Source organism: Lemur catta, chromosome 10 (genome assembly GCF_020740605.2).
Source record: "Lemur catta isolate mLemCat1 chromosome 10, mLemCat1.pri, whole genome shotgun sequence".
NCBI classification, from domain to species: domain Eukaryota; kingdom Metazoa; phylum Chordata; class Mammalia; order Primates; family Lemuridae; genus Lemur; species Lemur catta.
This window is the reverse complement of record NC_059137.1, coordinates 11,415,151-11,431,226: the sequence shown is the minus strand read 5'-3', so window position 1 is coordinate 11,431,226 and position 16,076 is coordinate 11,415,151. Positions and strand designations below refer to the sequence as shown.

The 16,076-nt window shown below is 34.8% G+C and overlaps 1 protein-coding gene across 7 annotated transcripts in view; it reads right to left on the bottom strand.

The window, feature by feature from the left end:
* The window catches only part of LOC123646284 (spermatid perinuclear RNA binding protein), a 130,639-nt gene that overhangs the window by 55,308 nt on the left and 59,255 nt on the right, over positions 1–16,076 (bottom strand). For all 7 annotated transcript variants that reach the window (XR_006737855.1, XR_006737857.1, XR_006737856.1 and 4 more), the window contains exons 2-5: positions 14,878–15,046; positions 11,608–11,828; positions 7,202–7,367; positions 2,861–3,005 (exon numbers count right to left, since the gene is read on the bottom strand). Coding sequence is in view for 4 of the 7 variants with exons in the window: in XM_045563080.1 (XP_045419036.1) it covers positions 2,861–3,005; positions 7,202–7,367; positions 11,608–11,828; positions 14,878–14,880 (535 nt within the window). In the remaining 3 variants the exon portion in view is untranslated. The remainder of the gene's footprint in view (positions 1–2,860; positions 3,006–7,201; positions 7,368–11,607; positions 11,829–14,877; positions 15,047–16,076) is intronic.

The window sequence follows — 16,076 nt, the reverse complement described above, 5'->3', positions numbered from 1 at the left end:
CCTCAAAACAACTTTTTGGCGTATTTTTTATCCACACTTTAAAATGAAGAAACTATTCAAGGTCACATAGCAATAGTAACTAATAGAGTTAAGAATCAAACACAAGGCTACTGCACACCAAGGTCTGTGCTTTTTCTCCTATGCCTTCATTAGCAGGAAACATGTAGCAATGGGAAAATGGTTATTCTCCAGGGTCTTTAAGTAAAAGATTCGAATCTAGAAGGAAGACTAACAGCATAGGAGGAAACTTACATGTGAAACAGTAAAGGATATCAAAGAGATTCACTATGTACTCTGGCAATTTAAAAGCTAAATGGTGATTTGAAATGAGTGAGATCCACTTCTGCACAGACAACCCTGAGAAGATATGTCTGATGCTCTAACTTGCCCCAGTCCTCTGGTTCTGCCTGCTCTCAACTATGCTTTTTTTCTCTTTTTTTAGATTTTACCCAAATATATGAAAAGTAAGAAAGCGAAGAGAAATACATGAGATGTGTATGTATTGTGAATAGTTTGTTTGGAGGGGGTGAAAGGAAGTTGAGATTCTATAGGAAAATGTCTCTAAGAGAAAAGTTGTAACGGATATTTTTTTTAACTTTGAGAAAGAAAATGAATAGCAATTGAAAAAAGGGGTATCTTTCAGTCTGAGATATCTCTGGAACCTGAATGAATCTCGTACTTCCACCCCATGTAGTGGAAAAGAACTGTAACAAGAGGATGAGGAGGTATATAGTGTGAGAAAACAGAATTGTATAGCACAGGTCTCAAATGCTCAAGTATATACTAAATCCTCCAAGATGTCCAGGAATACACAAACTGCTAGCAAAAAACAAAAATCTGTCTTTGACAAAGCCCAGGTTAGACAAAAATGAGCATATTATAAAAGATAATCAAGTGAGTCAACAAGGCTGGGATGTTAAGGACAACAGTAAAGCAAATCTTTCTGCCATTCAAAAGGAGAGAAAGTAAGATGTGTAAAACATTAGATTCAAGCTGATTCCTTCACCTTACCTGATCCCACATATCAGCTGACGAGACTCAGCTCATAGAGGTCTTTGGATCCTTTAGTAACTCAAACACCTTGAACAGAGACTATGACTCTCTTACTTTATCACAAATTCCATTCTATAATAGTGTTCTAGCAAGGGTGCAATACACTAAGAATATGTTTTCAGCTTCTCCAAACAGAAATTAAAGTTATAAAGGCAACAGATTAAGCTTAAAAGTATCACTGAAAGCTATGACAAAATCCCATGTAAGATAAAAACCACAGGAAAAAAGAATCCTGATGTTCCCTTAATACTTTCAAAGAAACAATGGAAGGGATGCCAACAGGTACAAGCAAACATAATCACTCTAGTCTTGGGCAATACTTTAATCTTTTTCTCATCTCCCTAAACTCAAATAATACCTATAATTACAACTCTACTTAGAAATGGTTGGTTTTATACTAGAGGGTCAAGTAGAACACAGCTTACCAGAATTAACATTTATCTTGACACACTTCAGAAATCATTTTATAGTTCTACAGTTAATGGTGAACTGTAAAGCTGTTAAAAAAATTAAGTCATTTAAGATCGGTTCTTCAGAGGTGCTATAGATACTATATACAGCAAAAAAAATTGAAATGTACAGGCATAAACCCAATTATAGATTGGATGCACTTTGATTTTAAAATATGACTCATAAATGTGTCTGGTTTATATCTATTGGATACGATACAGCTTTGTTACCCCGAAAAAAAATTTTTTAAAGGAGTCTAACACTTTTACTTTAAATGATCCTATGAGTCATGTCTGGCAAAAATCAAAATTCTAACTTCACTGGTAAATGTACCTTTTTCTCTATCCTTATCACCAATTTGAAATAAACTAAGAAACTGACCAATATTTCTTCCTGCGCTGATATTTCCAGGTAGGGGAGTAAGCAATGGGACCCGTTGAAAGTCTAGTGATAAAAATAACAAGAGTCCCCACTGGCCCAGATAGGCCACACTGCCTCTAAATTGTCGTGACAGAGTAGCCAGTTGGTCAAAGGTTTGACACAGGAGAAATATCACATGGCAAGTTTCTAGGGACAGGACTGAATGGCAAAAACAAGCTAACTTGACAGGATAAAAACATCAGAAAAAGGCGCCCAGCACAGCTCCATCATTACTTCTCAAAACTACTGACATTTGAATAGATTTCTCACTCTACTTTTATGGGGATGACACTGCCATATGGTAATTCTTTTTAACTTCCGAAGAAAGTTAGTTTAAAGCATGATGCTCAGATAAATCACATTCAAAATGTTAACAGGGTCACAAACCTCCTAAAAAAGATTATTCAAAGAAAAAAAAATCCCCCAATTTACAGCCCTTACACTACAAATCTACACATAGACAACTAAATAAAGCATAAAACTTACAAGAATATATAGTTATCAAAAGTCAAGAACAATATGCAAGTGAGTAATTTTGAAATAGTAAGTGAGTAAATTTGGAAAAAAATTCTGTTTTGGACCACATTCAATCCTGAAATCTGACCATTAAGCCAAAATACACAAAGTTGGCTGATACCAATAACTGAATGCAAACAGAACACCAAAATAGTATAAAAATTAAAGCAAAGTTAAGACCATTATCATAAGCACAGGTTTTTGAATTTAAATATTTTATATTTTGAATTTATACATTTTTATAAAATATACTGATTATATAGAAACAAAGCTATTTAAAATACTATGGGTGGCATAAAGCAAATAAAGACTGTTATTTCCTAAATCCATAAAGCATAGTTAACATAGCACTTAAGAGAGCTTTTACATAAATACACACATATATATTTATACACACACACACACACATACACACGTGTACCTCCATCCTTCTTCTCCAATTCGTCTCTAATTAGAGGGGAAGTAAGTATCACCTTCAAAGTTAGCGTGGGCTCTTTTGTATTCCGAATTATAATAGATGCCTCATTTACACACTGTTCCACTTGATATTTCTCTTCTGTGAGTTTCTGAAAGTGACCAAGATTTCAAAAACATCCAGTTAGACTGAAATCTCAAAAAAAAAAAAAAAAATGCTTGCACGAAGTTCTCATATGTTATTAACTACTGATATTACTGTGCTGAAAGGGCAAACAAAACCTGTAACTAGTTCTTCAGTTTGGGGATAGATAACACATCTCTCTCCTCCCAACTTACAGGCAAATAAATCCTCATTCTCCATCCTTCAAAAAGCAACCACAACATCAACCAACCATACGATTATGAAACAATATTTAAAACCATTCTTTCTAATATTTGAAAGTAAAATTCCAAGAGCATCATTATGTGATAAATGGAAATTATTGTTCTTGAAATTATTACAGAGAACTATTATAGAATAATAAATAGCTGGAATGCTCTCTAAAACAATAGCTTTTTTGATAGAACAGCCTAAACAGGAACTCCTACTTGCCAAAGACTCATGAAGATAAGCTTATGTAGATTTATAAAGAGAACTGAGTAAGCATGAATGAAAAAGGATCTCCGCAGTCAGTCACCAGCCAAAAAAAAAAAAAGTATAAACAAGTAACTTCTTCCCTTCTCTGACATGACAACAGGTCTCAGAGATCTTTCTAATGAGACTTATTATGGGATGAGTCGTCTGACATCCACAGAGAAACCTACATTGCTTCTTTTAACATACAATTATAAACATACAATTTAGGGGCCTTCCACAAAGTAAGTACCCAATTAGAATCATATATTGTTATATTTAATATATTTTTATACATTAAACGTATGATTTAACACGTTACAGAGTCTTTCTTCTTGGTGGTGAAATTTAGTACCTATTACCTGACACAAAATAGCCAGGCTATTATACCAGGAGACACTACTAGGTCTCTGCTCATCAGTGTGTGGTAAAAGAACTCAAAAGTCATTTACATAAAAATAGCATTTTACCATTAAACAATCCCAAAAGGTAGGAAAGAGAAAATTCATTATCCTCTTTTAAATAGAGGAAGCCAAGGAAGGGAAAGGCCACACAGTAGATGGAAGAACCAGAACCAGAACATAAAGAAACAGCAAAAAACTGATCATGTTCATTTTACCACTAAAAGAGCACTAAAGACATCTATCAGAGAACAAATCAAACTAAATATTTCAATTATGCATGCAGATTATCATAAGAAACATGCAAAGTAATAAATATATGGTACGTGATTTGGATTAGACTAATTTTAAGTGATTTCTGATTTGGGTTACCCTCATCCTCCTTTGCTCAAAGAAGTTCTAAAATCACCCTAGAAAAGAATATGGAGAGACAAGGTATGGTACAACCTCAATTAATTAAGGTATTTAGATAACAAAGTTTTGCTATGGTAAGTGCTCAGGAAAAAGATTTTTAATCTATAAGAAAATAAGATCATATCAGAGACTGGTTTTACATGCAAACACCAAGAAAATGGGGGAGAAGGGATATAAATCTGGAAGTCATGCTTAAAATAATTTCCTGAAATATTAGGAACAATAACGCACGTGTGCTTGTGTGTATATATGTGGGCATGTGTGTACATACATATACTTTGGCCTGAAACGAGTATACAATTATCATTCCCATTTTACAGAAAAATGTACGTTTACCCAAATATAGATTCACTATTGGAGAACTCTATTGGCTGTGTTAAACTGAAATACATCTCTCATAATTTCCACCATTGGTCTTAAGAGTTCACATCTCTCTTACCTTCTCCAAGTCAGTGTTTCAAAGACCTAAAGATATTTATGATTTTTTTAGTCTTTTCTTCTCTACCCTAAAAAGCCTCAGTCTCCTCAAATTTGAGATGGTTCATACAACCTGCACTCTCTCCTGGATCCCTCCCTTGAATACTTGCTAGGCCTCACAAGAACATTTTAAAACTGTGGTTCCCAGAAATAAAGACTCTCACTCAAGAGAAGAATAATGTAAAGCTCACACAGTTGTGATCTGCACAGAGAAAGCTTTTTTTTTTTTTTTTTGGAGACAGAGTCTAACTCTGTTGCCCAGGCTAGAGTGCTGTGGCATCAGCCTAGCTCACAGCAACCTCAAGCTCCTGACCTCAAGCGATCCTCCTGCCTCAGCCTCCTGAGTAGCTGGGACTACAGGCATGCACCACCATGCCTGGCTAATTTTTCTATATATATTTTTAGCTGTCCATATAATTTCTTTCTATTTTTAGTAGAGATGGGGTCTCGCTCTTGCTCAGGCTGAGCTCAAACAATCCGCCCGCCTCGGCCTCCCAGAGTGCTAGGATTACAGGCGTGAGCCACCGCGCCCGGCAGCTCTTTTAATATCAACTGAAGTTTGGTCCAATCTTCTGTATCTTCAAAACTGGAGAGATACGATAGATTTTCAGAACAAGAACTAATTTATTATAGCACTGGTTCTTAACCCTTTTGCCACCCTGACACATTTGAGGATGAGGAATATGACCACTCTCATAAGAAACATGACTCACTAAAGGAACAGAAAGAGGCTGAAAAAGCCTGTAATATGTCTGACCCTTTGATTATGACTTTATTATAGATTCAAGAGTAACAATGTTCACTGTACTAAAAGAATACAAATTAAATTTTAAAACAATACAAAAAATAATGAAGAGGAATTCTATTAATATTCTAATAAGCAAAAAGTATAGTTAGCCAGAAATCCTGCTACTAAGCTTTTTATTTCATAAAGCTTTATTATATTTCATGTTTCTTACCAATCTACTTCCCTAAATGATCAACAAAGGGATTATAAAAAAAGAAATTTAACCCTATAAAAGACCAGAAAACATTTCTCCATTAAAATTGAAAGTGGAAAAGGCAAATATGTTCTGTCACTTAGAAAACCATATTTTAAGATTTATAATAAAATAAAATCGTGTCCCAAAAATTAATATAAAAGAATGTATCAACACAAATTTGAGTGTCAAGAACGATAAAAAAATCAGAGAGACGGTTTAAAGGTCAGTTGGTAGATATGAAAGAAAATTGTCCAGTAAGAAAGCTAATAAAACAAATTTAGAATTCATATTTTGGGAAAAAAAAAGGCCCCCTTTAGAAGATATACAAATAAAAGGGAGCATTCAACAACTCACAAATTTTGACCTGTGTACTGACACCTATTTCTGTGACATCGATATGAGGACAAACTGATATGAAATTATCAAAAAAAGCTGTAATCTAATTAGACCACAGATAACACATATCTGAAATTGAAAGATGATAACAGATTCCCCATCAGTAATGCAACTGGCCCTTAGCATAGGCTGACAGGGCAGGTCCTACAGTGAACAGAGCCCCAGACTGGTTGCCTTCAACCCTAGAAGCCTTCAGCCTTCAGCAGCATCCTCCTGGGAGCATGGCAACATTAAATTTTTCTGAATGCATCCCAATGTGGAAAAGGTTTGGAGACAAGGAATTAATAGTGACTTTCCATTAACAGAATGAATGGATGACAAATTAACTGAGTCTTCAATTTTAAAAGTCATCATTTATGAAAGTCTCTAGTTGTTCAGGCTCTTTTTGATCTTTCAATTCTCTTCTGCATTTTATCAACCCTTCCAAGAATTTTATAATGCTGAGAAACCTAGTCTGGAAAAAAACGAAGACTCTCAGCAAGATACACCTGAAAAGTTTAAGACTACCGGCCGGGTGCGGTGGCTCACGCCTGTAATCCTAGCCCTCTGGGAGACCAAGGCGGGTGGATCGCTTGAGGTCAGGAGTTCGAGACCAGCCTGAGTGAGACCCCGTTCTCTACTAAAAATAGAAAGAAATTATCTGGCCAACTAAAAATATATATAGCAAAAAATTAGCCGGGCATGGTGGCGCATGCCTGTAGTCCCAGCTACTTGGGAGGCTGAGGCAGTAGGATCGCTTAAGCCCAGGAGTTTGAGGTTGCTGTGAGCTAGGCTGACACCATGGCACTCACTCTAGCACCGGCAACAAAGTGAGACTCTGTCTCAAAAAAAAAAAAAAAAAAGACTACCTTAATGGCCACATTAATTTGATAAATACATCCTGTGTACTGATCACCAGAAGTTTCCTTGAAATGTGATTGATTAGTCAGACTCAGAGCAGCAGTATTCCTTTTGTCTGTGCCTACCCTTACTATTACCAATTCTTGTCAATAAATTAAAGGTCACTACCTATTTTCACCTTTTCACAAATTCACCTAGAGGTTCAGTTAAACTGTACTCACCTGAATCTGAATAGGAAGGTTATCTTTGACTGTATTTAACAGGGTCTCTGTGGGTTTGTCTTTGCACATTAAAACCAGTTCCAAGTCCATATCATCTTTAATCAGCAAGCCTTTTGCAACCAGGCCAATCCTCATTACACCACACAATGTCCGACCACCTTGATCCCTAAAAATAAAAGTCTGCATGATTACTTTTACAATGCATTCCCCCCAAACTATAACTTATAATCATCGCCTGGCTTCTCAGATAACCATATTAATTGATAAGGGAGTATATATACCTAGATATCCAAAATTCTACAGAATTAAGTCTCTGATTTAAGGTTCATAAAGTATCTATCATCCCCCAAAGATTCACTAGGGAGGGTATTTCAGACTATAGATCTTTAAATCTTTTACTACATCTATATTGCTGAAGAAAACCAAAATATATTGTATCCCCTTTAACATTATTTCAAATTATCCTTTTCTCTGCTGTTTTTAGTAGTAATTTAAAAACTTGTGAGAAACATGAACACCATGGTATACTGAGAAAGAGCATCAGGGTAAAAATCTAAATGACCTGGATTCTACTAATAGTGGTGCCTGCTGGTTCAGTATTCACAATGGTAAAAGGGCCATCCGCTAGATGACCTAAGGTCATCCAGTTTTATCATTCTAGGAATGATAAATTCCTAGTTTTATCATTCTAGGAATCCACAAAAGCTTATGGGGAAAGCAGAAAAATGTGACTAAAGTAAAGAGCTGAGGAAGGAAAAGATCAGACCAAAGATAAACTGCCAGTATATATGTATCCCAAATCCAGGAGTAAATACTAAAGAGCAAATACTCAAAGAACATCAAGTCGTGAATGGTGCATGAGAAAAATGTTCATCTACCCTTAATTTTAATTCTGAAAATTTCTTATTGGTTCGTCTCCTTTAATCATAAGTAAAAATATTAACTAAGCTTAGCAGTCATTCAACAAGTAAGCAAGTGTTTGAGTATGGCAAACATACCAAAGGAGATACAGTCTCTCCTGCAGCTTACACTGCAGTTAAGCAACAAAAGCAATAACAGTTTATGTACCCTGCATAAAAGGGGAAGAGAAAGTAACATCTGAGAACAAACTGTGTGCCATATATTCTCATTTAAAAACCTCACAACAAGCCTCCACTTGGAAGATAAGAAATATGAACCTCAGCAAAGTTAACTGTTGAAGTTCACAAAGAAAGCAAAGCCTAGATTCAAACCCAACCAAGTTGGTTTGACCACAACACTCAGGTTCTTTACACCATATGGTTGCTTCCCAAGTTTAGAAAAGGCAGTGGTCCAAATTAGAGATGTCAAGCATGGCAACCTGAAAATTTGACTTCAGCAGAGTCTTGATTTAGCTAGATGGAAAAAGGTCATTCTAGCTGGAAGCAAAGAATCAGCAGAGTTGGGCAATGATCAGCAAAGTTGAGAATCAAGTAGAGAAAAAGAGAAACAAATTGTGGCAGTGGAAACTAAACAGGAAGTTATAAATAATCCAGACACTGGTTTAGTGCCTGGCACACCTTAGGGATTCAATAAACACTAACCAAAAACTATAAAGATGGTATATGTCCATGTAGGCAATTGTCTGATATTAAGAATAAAGCCAGTCATCTCTGATTCTCTCTTCCTCTGTATCCCTCTCATCCTCTCAATTCTAGTACCCTGTAATGGTATATATTAATAAATTCCTCCTTCATAATCACCCTTAAACCACTGCCTTCAAACAAGTTTCTTCAGGCTCTTATTATCTCTCAAGTAGATGACCTCAATAACCTCCTCCTCACTGGCCTTATTGACCAAACTCTTGTTATCTCCAACACACTGTATACAGTATATGACAACTAGAATAATTTTCCAAAAGCACTGCCTAGATGGCACTCCACCTACTATTTTCCTTGGTGTCCCACTAAACACTTAGACACTTCCCATATTGGGAAGCAATTTAGGAGGCGGTATGACTTTCTGGTTCAAATACTGGCTCTGCCACTTACTATGTGACACTGCACAAATTACTTGACTTCTTTGAACCTGCTTCTTCATTTGTAAAACAGGAATAATACCTTTCTCACAGAGTGGTACTAAGAATATAATTTAAGTAATGAACTTTGCCCAAAGCCCAATAGATATTAGTAGCTCAATAAACAACAGCTATTATTCCTTAAACCGACCCTATACCTTCTCACACCTAGATCTTTGCTGAGATTTACTTTTTCTTCCATTTTGCCTGCCAAAATCCTACCCACCCATCCTCTGAGCCTACTCCAAATGCTACCTCCTTCACAAAGCTTTTTCTGATTCCCAGAACCAGTATATTATCTCTCCCTGCTCTGTACTTATACATTTTATTCACAGGAAATTGAAGCACAGATGCTAAGAAAACTGGATCTGGAGTTAGACAGACATGAATATGAATTCCTGGCTCCACCACACATAATTACTCAGTGACCTTAAGCAAGTTAAAGTTCATTAATGATTCTCAATCACTCTTTTTTCATATGTAAATTTGGAGCAGTGGAAATTTCATAAGTAAAATGGGGGTGGGAAAAGGGGAATAATAATAATAGAGATTAGTAGGTTTGTTGGAAGATAATGTGAAAAATAATCTGGTACACTAGCTGGCACTCAATAAATGGTGGCTATTATTAGATAGCCATTATTAGCTCAATTATTAAATTCTAAATCATAACTGTTCAAGTTCACAGAGAAAGTAAAGCCTAGATTCAAACCCAAGTTGGTCTGACCATAACAATCAGGTTTTTTACACCATATGGCTGCTTCCCAAGTTCAGAAAAGGCATTGGTCCAAATTACCAATGTCAAGCAAGGCAACCTGAAAATGTGACTTCTGCAGAATCTTGATTTAGCTAGACCTTTAACACCCCACATGTAGAAGACAGCATGATTGATCAGAGAAACTAAGTCCTAATTCAAATAGTTCTGAATCTGAATAATAAATTTGAATACAGCAGTTATTGTAAAGCAAGGACCCAATGTATTTTAATTTACTATATGTGAATTACTTAAAATTAAAAACAAAGTCCTAACATTCCTAATAATACAAATTGTAGGACCTTATACCGTTTATTTGATTTTTGAGTCAGTTTGTGAAAAGGTAAAATAATAGGTTGAAATAAGAGAGCAAAGGTAAAAGCTGCCTGACAGTGCCTGGCAATAGAAAGTGCTTAATAAATACAAGGTAGCCCTCACCCATCTTGGTGCCTTTTAGAACAATATATGTCTATTATCAGAACACAATTCTATTCTTGGAAGACATGCCTGCCTCTGTTTTATCATTCTGTATTCCCTGAGTTCCGCAACATGGGAAGGATCATAGGCAAGTGCTCAACTAGGGACTGTTCCACATAATGGAAAGACTTTACATAGACAATCAACAGCATCCACACATAGAGCTATATTTAAAAATCCAAATGAAAGTGTAGAGCATATTATCCTTTAAAAAAACCTTTAAAACACAGTGACCTCATCCCGTTAATCAAGTCTATAGGAATACTTTCCAAAAGTATGCCAGACTTGAGGAGAAACATCATGAGAAAATGTATTAACAATGGGTAAAAAAACAAAAAAAAATGGCAAGCCTTATGAGATATATAGATATATCTCATATATACATATGTGTGTGTATATATATATCATAGCTCCATCTTTCAAAGTTATACATTTATTCCAACCATAGTGACAACTGCTCAAAACAATAACTCTAAGCTTAGCATAGCATAAAAAGGTTCTTGATCTGACTCAAGTTACCACTTCAGCTTCATCTCACTAATAATCTCTAGTATTATCACAGTACTTAGAATACACTACTATAATTGTAGAGTCTGGCTTCATTTAGACCTTCATTCATTTGACAAATATACAATGAGCATTTACAACATGCAAGACATTGTGCTAAATTCCTGGAACCAACAAGGCAGATACAGTTAAAAAAAAAAAAAAAACACCTTTAAAATACATTTCCTACACTCTTTTTTTTCTACGTTAGGATTTTTAAATGCCTGACAAAAATGGTATCTTATGATCTCCCAGAGATCAAAAACACTGTTATTTATTTCAAAATCTAGGAAGCTGAACCAACACAGGAAAAAGATCATATATCATAACCTTCAAACAAAGATTTTAAACGATTTGATATACTCTCAAAAGGAATCCTAAACAGTTCTGTATTCTTTTTCTGGCTCTAATCATTATTCCTTTCTTGCTTTCCTTTCACATTTAACTCAGAAATATCCCACATAGCATTTACTTCTTTGGTTGTAGTCATTAATTGAGAAGACCCAAAAAATACCACATCACAAACTCAATCCAGCAGGATCCTCAAGCTTTGCTCTGCACTCTAATACAGCATCACAGAGGCCAGGCCACACTCACTTGGAATAGCTTTCTCCAGCCTCATCTTTCTTCCCTTCTGTCTCACCCTCTGTTTTTGTGCCTTTATTTGTTTCATCCAACCAATCTGAGACATGTTTAAGAGCGCATTCAACAGTGGACACCATATTCTGAACAGCTTCAAGTTCCTCTGGAGATGGATAGATTGTTGAATGTTTCACCATAACATGGCGATCATCATTGGCAAAAGATCGAATAGATCTCTGTCAGATGGAAAAAGAAAACAATTACTTCAACAAAAGAAACACCACCTACCACCTGAAAAGGATGACATACAAATGTATTTTAAGCCAACTCATAGCATTAATTGTCAAACCATTGTGAAATAGTGTTGAGACAATAAAAAATTGTTCAGGAATGGGAAGTAAAATCCCATTCTACTGAACTTCACACCAGAAAATTAAAGCTTTCATTCATGTTTTGGTAAGGTTCACGTAGGTCACACTTGACATTATGTATTCTATATCTTTTAGCTGAACCTACGCATTCTGAATACCACTTAAAAAAAAGGTCATCATACCACACAACATCTGCAAGAAACTTCCTAGCTTTACTGAGTCTCTACAAATGCATGATGGTGACTCATGATACCCAGCCACTCCTTTCCAAACTGCTACAGACTTTAGCACCTTAAAAAAAGTGGTATTTCATAATATGGTAATAGTACAAAATACAAAGTTATGTGTAAACACTATAAAAAAAACTGAGAAACACTGGAATAGTGTTTACTATTTGACATTCAAACCTTTGGTTTAATTTGGCTTTAATTTTTAAAATAGATTAGCAGGAGACATTCCAAATTCCAGAATGGGAATAATATATATTACAAAACAAATTCCCAAGCTAATGTACAAATATATTACATTATCAATCAAAATCTCCTCAGAATTGATTCACTTAAACCTCAACTAAAGTCATTTTAAAGCTCACATGGGGTAAAAAACATGAATGAGAGTATCAAGAAATATTCTAAAAACATGGATGGGTAGTTGCATTGTACTAAAACCAAACATCAAAAAATTTTAAAAAGAAATAATTAAAATGACATGCTGGCCCAGAAATTAATGGAGTAGATTAATGCCTAGAAATACAATGAATTTCACAAAAATTTAACAGAGCAGATCCTTAACACTCATGAGTCACACATCCAAAAAGCTTTGAATATTTCCAAATTTACTAATATCATGAAGACACTTGTACCAGTACAGAGCAAAATGAACAAGGATAACTTGGTGAGTTTTCCATAAATCCCAAAGTATTCCCTTTAAAGACTGGTTACAGTGTCTTTACTTACCTGAAATTATGTGTACAAGGTAAATATTTTGTTTTGAAGTCCACTGCAAACTAAAACATTCACAATTCTTTATAAGTAGCCTTGCCTCTTTTGCTTTTGTTTGAATATCAATGTTTAAAAATCATATTATTTTGGATACTAGTAAATTAACATTACAGTGTCACTGGCCCCTATAAAGTGAAGCAAATTTTAACTGACAAAGTTAGTAATCCTTTGAAAAACCTCAATCATTATATAAATATAGAGCTAAAATCAATCAGAAAGTTTTCCTTTTTCTCAATAAAAATCATCTGTCTAGATTTCTTTCTTACTTGACATCCATAACCAAGTTTCCAACTGGAGCCTTTTTGCCACAAAGAAACTTTTTAAGCACTTTATGAAATTTATTCATAACCTAAAACAAGTAGCTAGAAAACAAAAGACCCACATAATGAGCTGAAGATGCTAGGTTGTCAGCTAGGCTCAAGTACTTGCTAAATTATTCAGTCCTGCCCAGTGGCCTCACCTGAGCAAAATTACATATTGCTACATTACACAAACATTTGCTGTTTATCTCACAAATAATACACACTGCCAATGTTAAAGAGTCTACTGGGTATAATAGGATAATCATTTTGAAACAATGGTAAAAGGAAGAACTGAAGAAATAGATAAAACAAAAAAAATTGGAAAGAAATCTTATTCACTCAAATAAGCTCCAAATAGATTTAGGTATTACAAATTAAATCAGAAGAACTATACAGAAACAGAAAATTCTATTCATTTCTGAGATTTAAGAAGCAAGCAAAAGGAGAAATTGGAAAATACTGAACAATTATATAAAAAAGTAACATTTCTACACTGGAAAATCTAAGCTAAATTTAAAAAGAACAAACTAGGGAAGGAATTTTCATCAGCTTTGACAAATACTATATATAAAGCATTTCTTTTAGTTGTAAGAATATCAAGACCATAAGAAAAGAGCTAAACAGGCAAATAATTCACATGGTAAGAAACACCAGTCTCAGTATGGTTTTTTCACATCTCACCAATATAACTAAATCAGAGAAAATCCAAGTTAACATTTTTTCCCCACCATCTAGATCTAAAATATTCGTAGAATATCTTCCCTAAAAAGCAAGTCGACCAAGTTATAATCCTGGACACAAATATTTCAAAATTCAGTAACATTTAAAGAAACACAGTCAGACTTGCTAAACAACATATTCCACACATACTGATGATTAATATTTTGTGCTTTTTCTCTTGCTTGAATGTCTTTTTTAAACTTTTTCTTACTTATTCTTAGGGAAAAAAATTCACACAACATCCTCTAGAACCAAAATACTAAGGGAAAAAAATTCAGCATATTTTATCAATTAAAAACCTAGGTATCAGAGGTTATGACCTCATCTACCACCACGAATTCAAGTCTGAAATCTCCACAAAAAGCAATTTTTTTCTGATACTCAGTTCAGTACCCCTTGTACACTCATTAAAAGCATGTAAAAGACGTGGCTTTTTGAATAAAACATTCACACATTTTATAAACTCCTATACCATTTATATCACTAATTAAAGGACTGGTTCATGATTTTTAATTTCCATAGGAAAAAACTGAACTTCAGGTAGAAGAATAGAGAAAAATTACTTAATTTCAAGTTCAAGGTCGTCTAATTATTTGTATCAGTTTGGTAACACCAGGTTTATTAGAAAATATTATTTATGAGCATTCCTTACTTTGTTTTAATAATTTATTACCTGTAGGCTCATGGGGCTCCATCTTGTGGTTTAAAGGGCTTATAATAAATCTGAACTCATTTGCTTTGCTTAAATAGTGGAGTGCCATCTTAATCTGAGGCCATAGAGCCAAAAATTAACACCATTGTTTTTTCACTTGTCCTCACTGTTAACATTTCCATTTTTAAATTATTGGAATCATTTGTAACTAAATTAATAAAATATAAATAGCAACCCACCATGGTTTTCTATGGTATTTTAGCTTCTTTTTCCGATCCTTTCCCCTCTTTCTTGTGGTCTTCACTAGGCACTGTTTTGTGTGACAATACCTCCTCATAAGCCTCAGTCCCCTGACAGCTCAGCGTCAATGCAGCAAAGATGTTTGAAGACCTATTCTCTGGAATACACCTGTAAGAGAGGAGGAAAATTTCAAAAATGCTTATTTACAATTAGTTTCAAATCTAAGTGTGAAGTCCAGAAACATGTTTATAGAGGAAAATTACCTCAGTTCAAACAAAAAGCTAACACATCCTTTGAAGCCCTGAGCCCAAGAGTCTAAGCGATATGGCCAGAAAAATTAACCCTCCTGGTGGCCAGAATGTGGCAGCTGGCTGACTTGTATTCAATAAGATAAATATATTTGCACACACAGACTCAGTCAAGAAGCACCACCTGGAAGAGTAATACTACTACTGGTGGCAACAATGTTGCAATTAACCATCAGGTTTTCAACTAGAAATTGGTATTACTCAGACCTATCTGAAAATTCGGTAGATAAGAAACCTGAAAATGTGTCATGATGTTTTCCCATTGATGCTGCCATTAGACTACAGATACTACATGTTAGCACAATGTTTGTTCATTAATTATTTTTAGGTCTAAAATTCAGAATGCTTTTTTGGCTCTATTCTCCTAACTCCCAAAAGACCCTACTTGCGCCTAGCCTGTATGCACTGCTATGCCACAGGCTACTGAATATTCGCTAGATTCTAACTTCATTACCCCTGGGTATGAATTCTTGCCAGAATTCACCAGTATATTTCTGCCCAGAGGTCTAATTACCCTTCTGTTACCCACTTTGTTCCATCTTCATAAGATTTTATTTTATTCCAGATAGTGTAAAAGTCAAGTCTTCTGAGCATTCATGAAATCTTTAAATAACAGAAGCCCAGCTAGTGAAAAAAGAAAAACACAAAAACAAAGGCTAACATCAAAATAGAACACATGCTTTCACTACATGGATAGCAGAGGAACTAATTTACATAACACATATCATATAAAAACACACAGAAAAATACCTTCCTCTTCACCTAAATATCTTTCCTTTAAATAAGGAAACACCCTTAGAAGACTATTGTCCATAACAGTTTCTTAATATTATTGGTTGCTCTCTTCAAGAAATAAATTCCTTTTTAAATTATTTGGACCAGGAAAATTA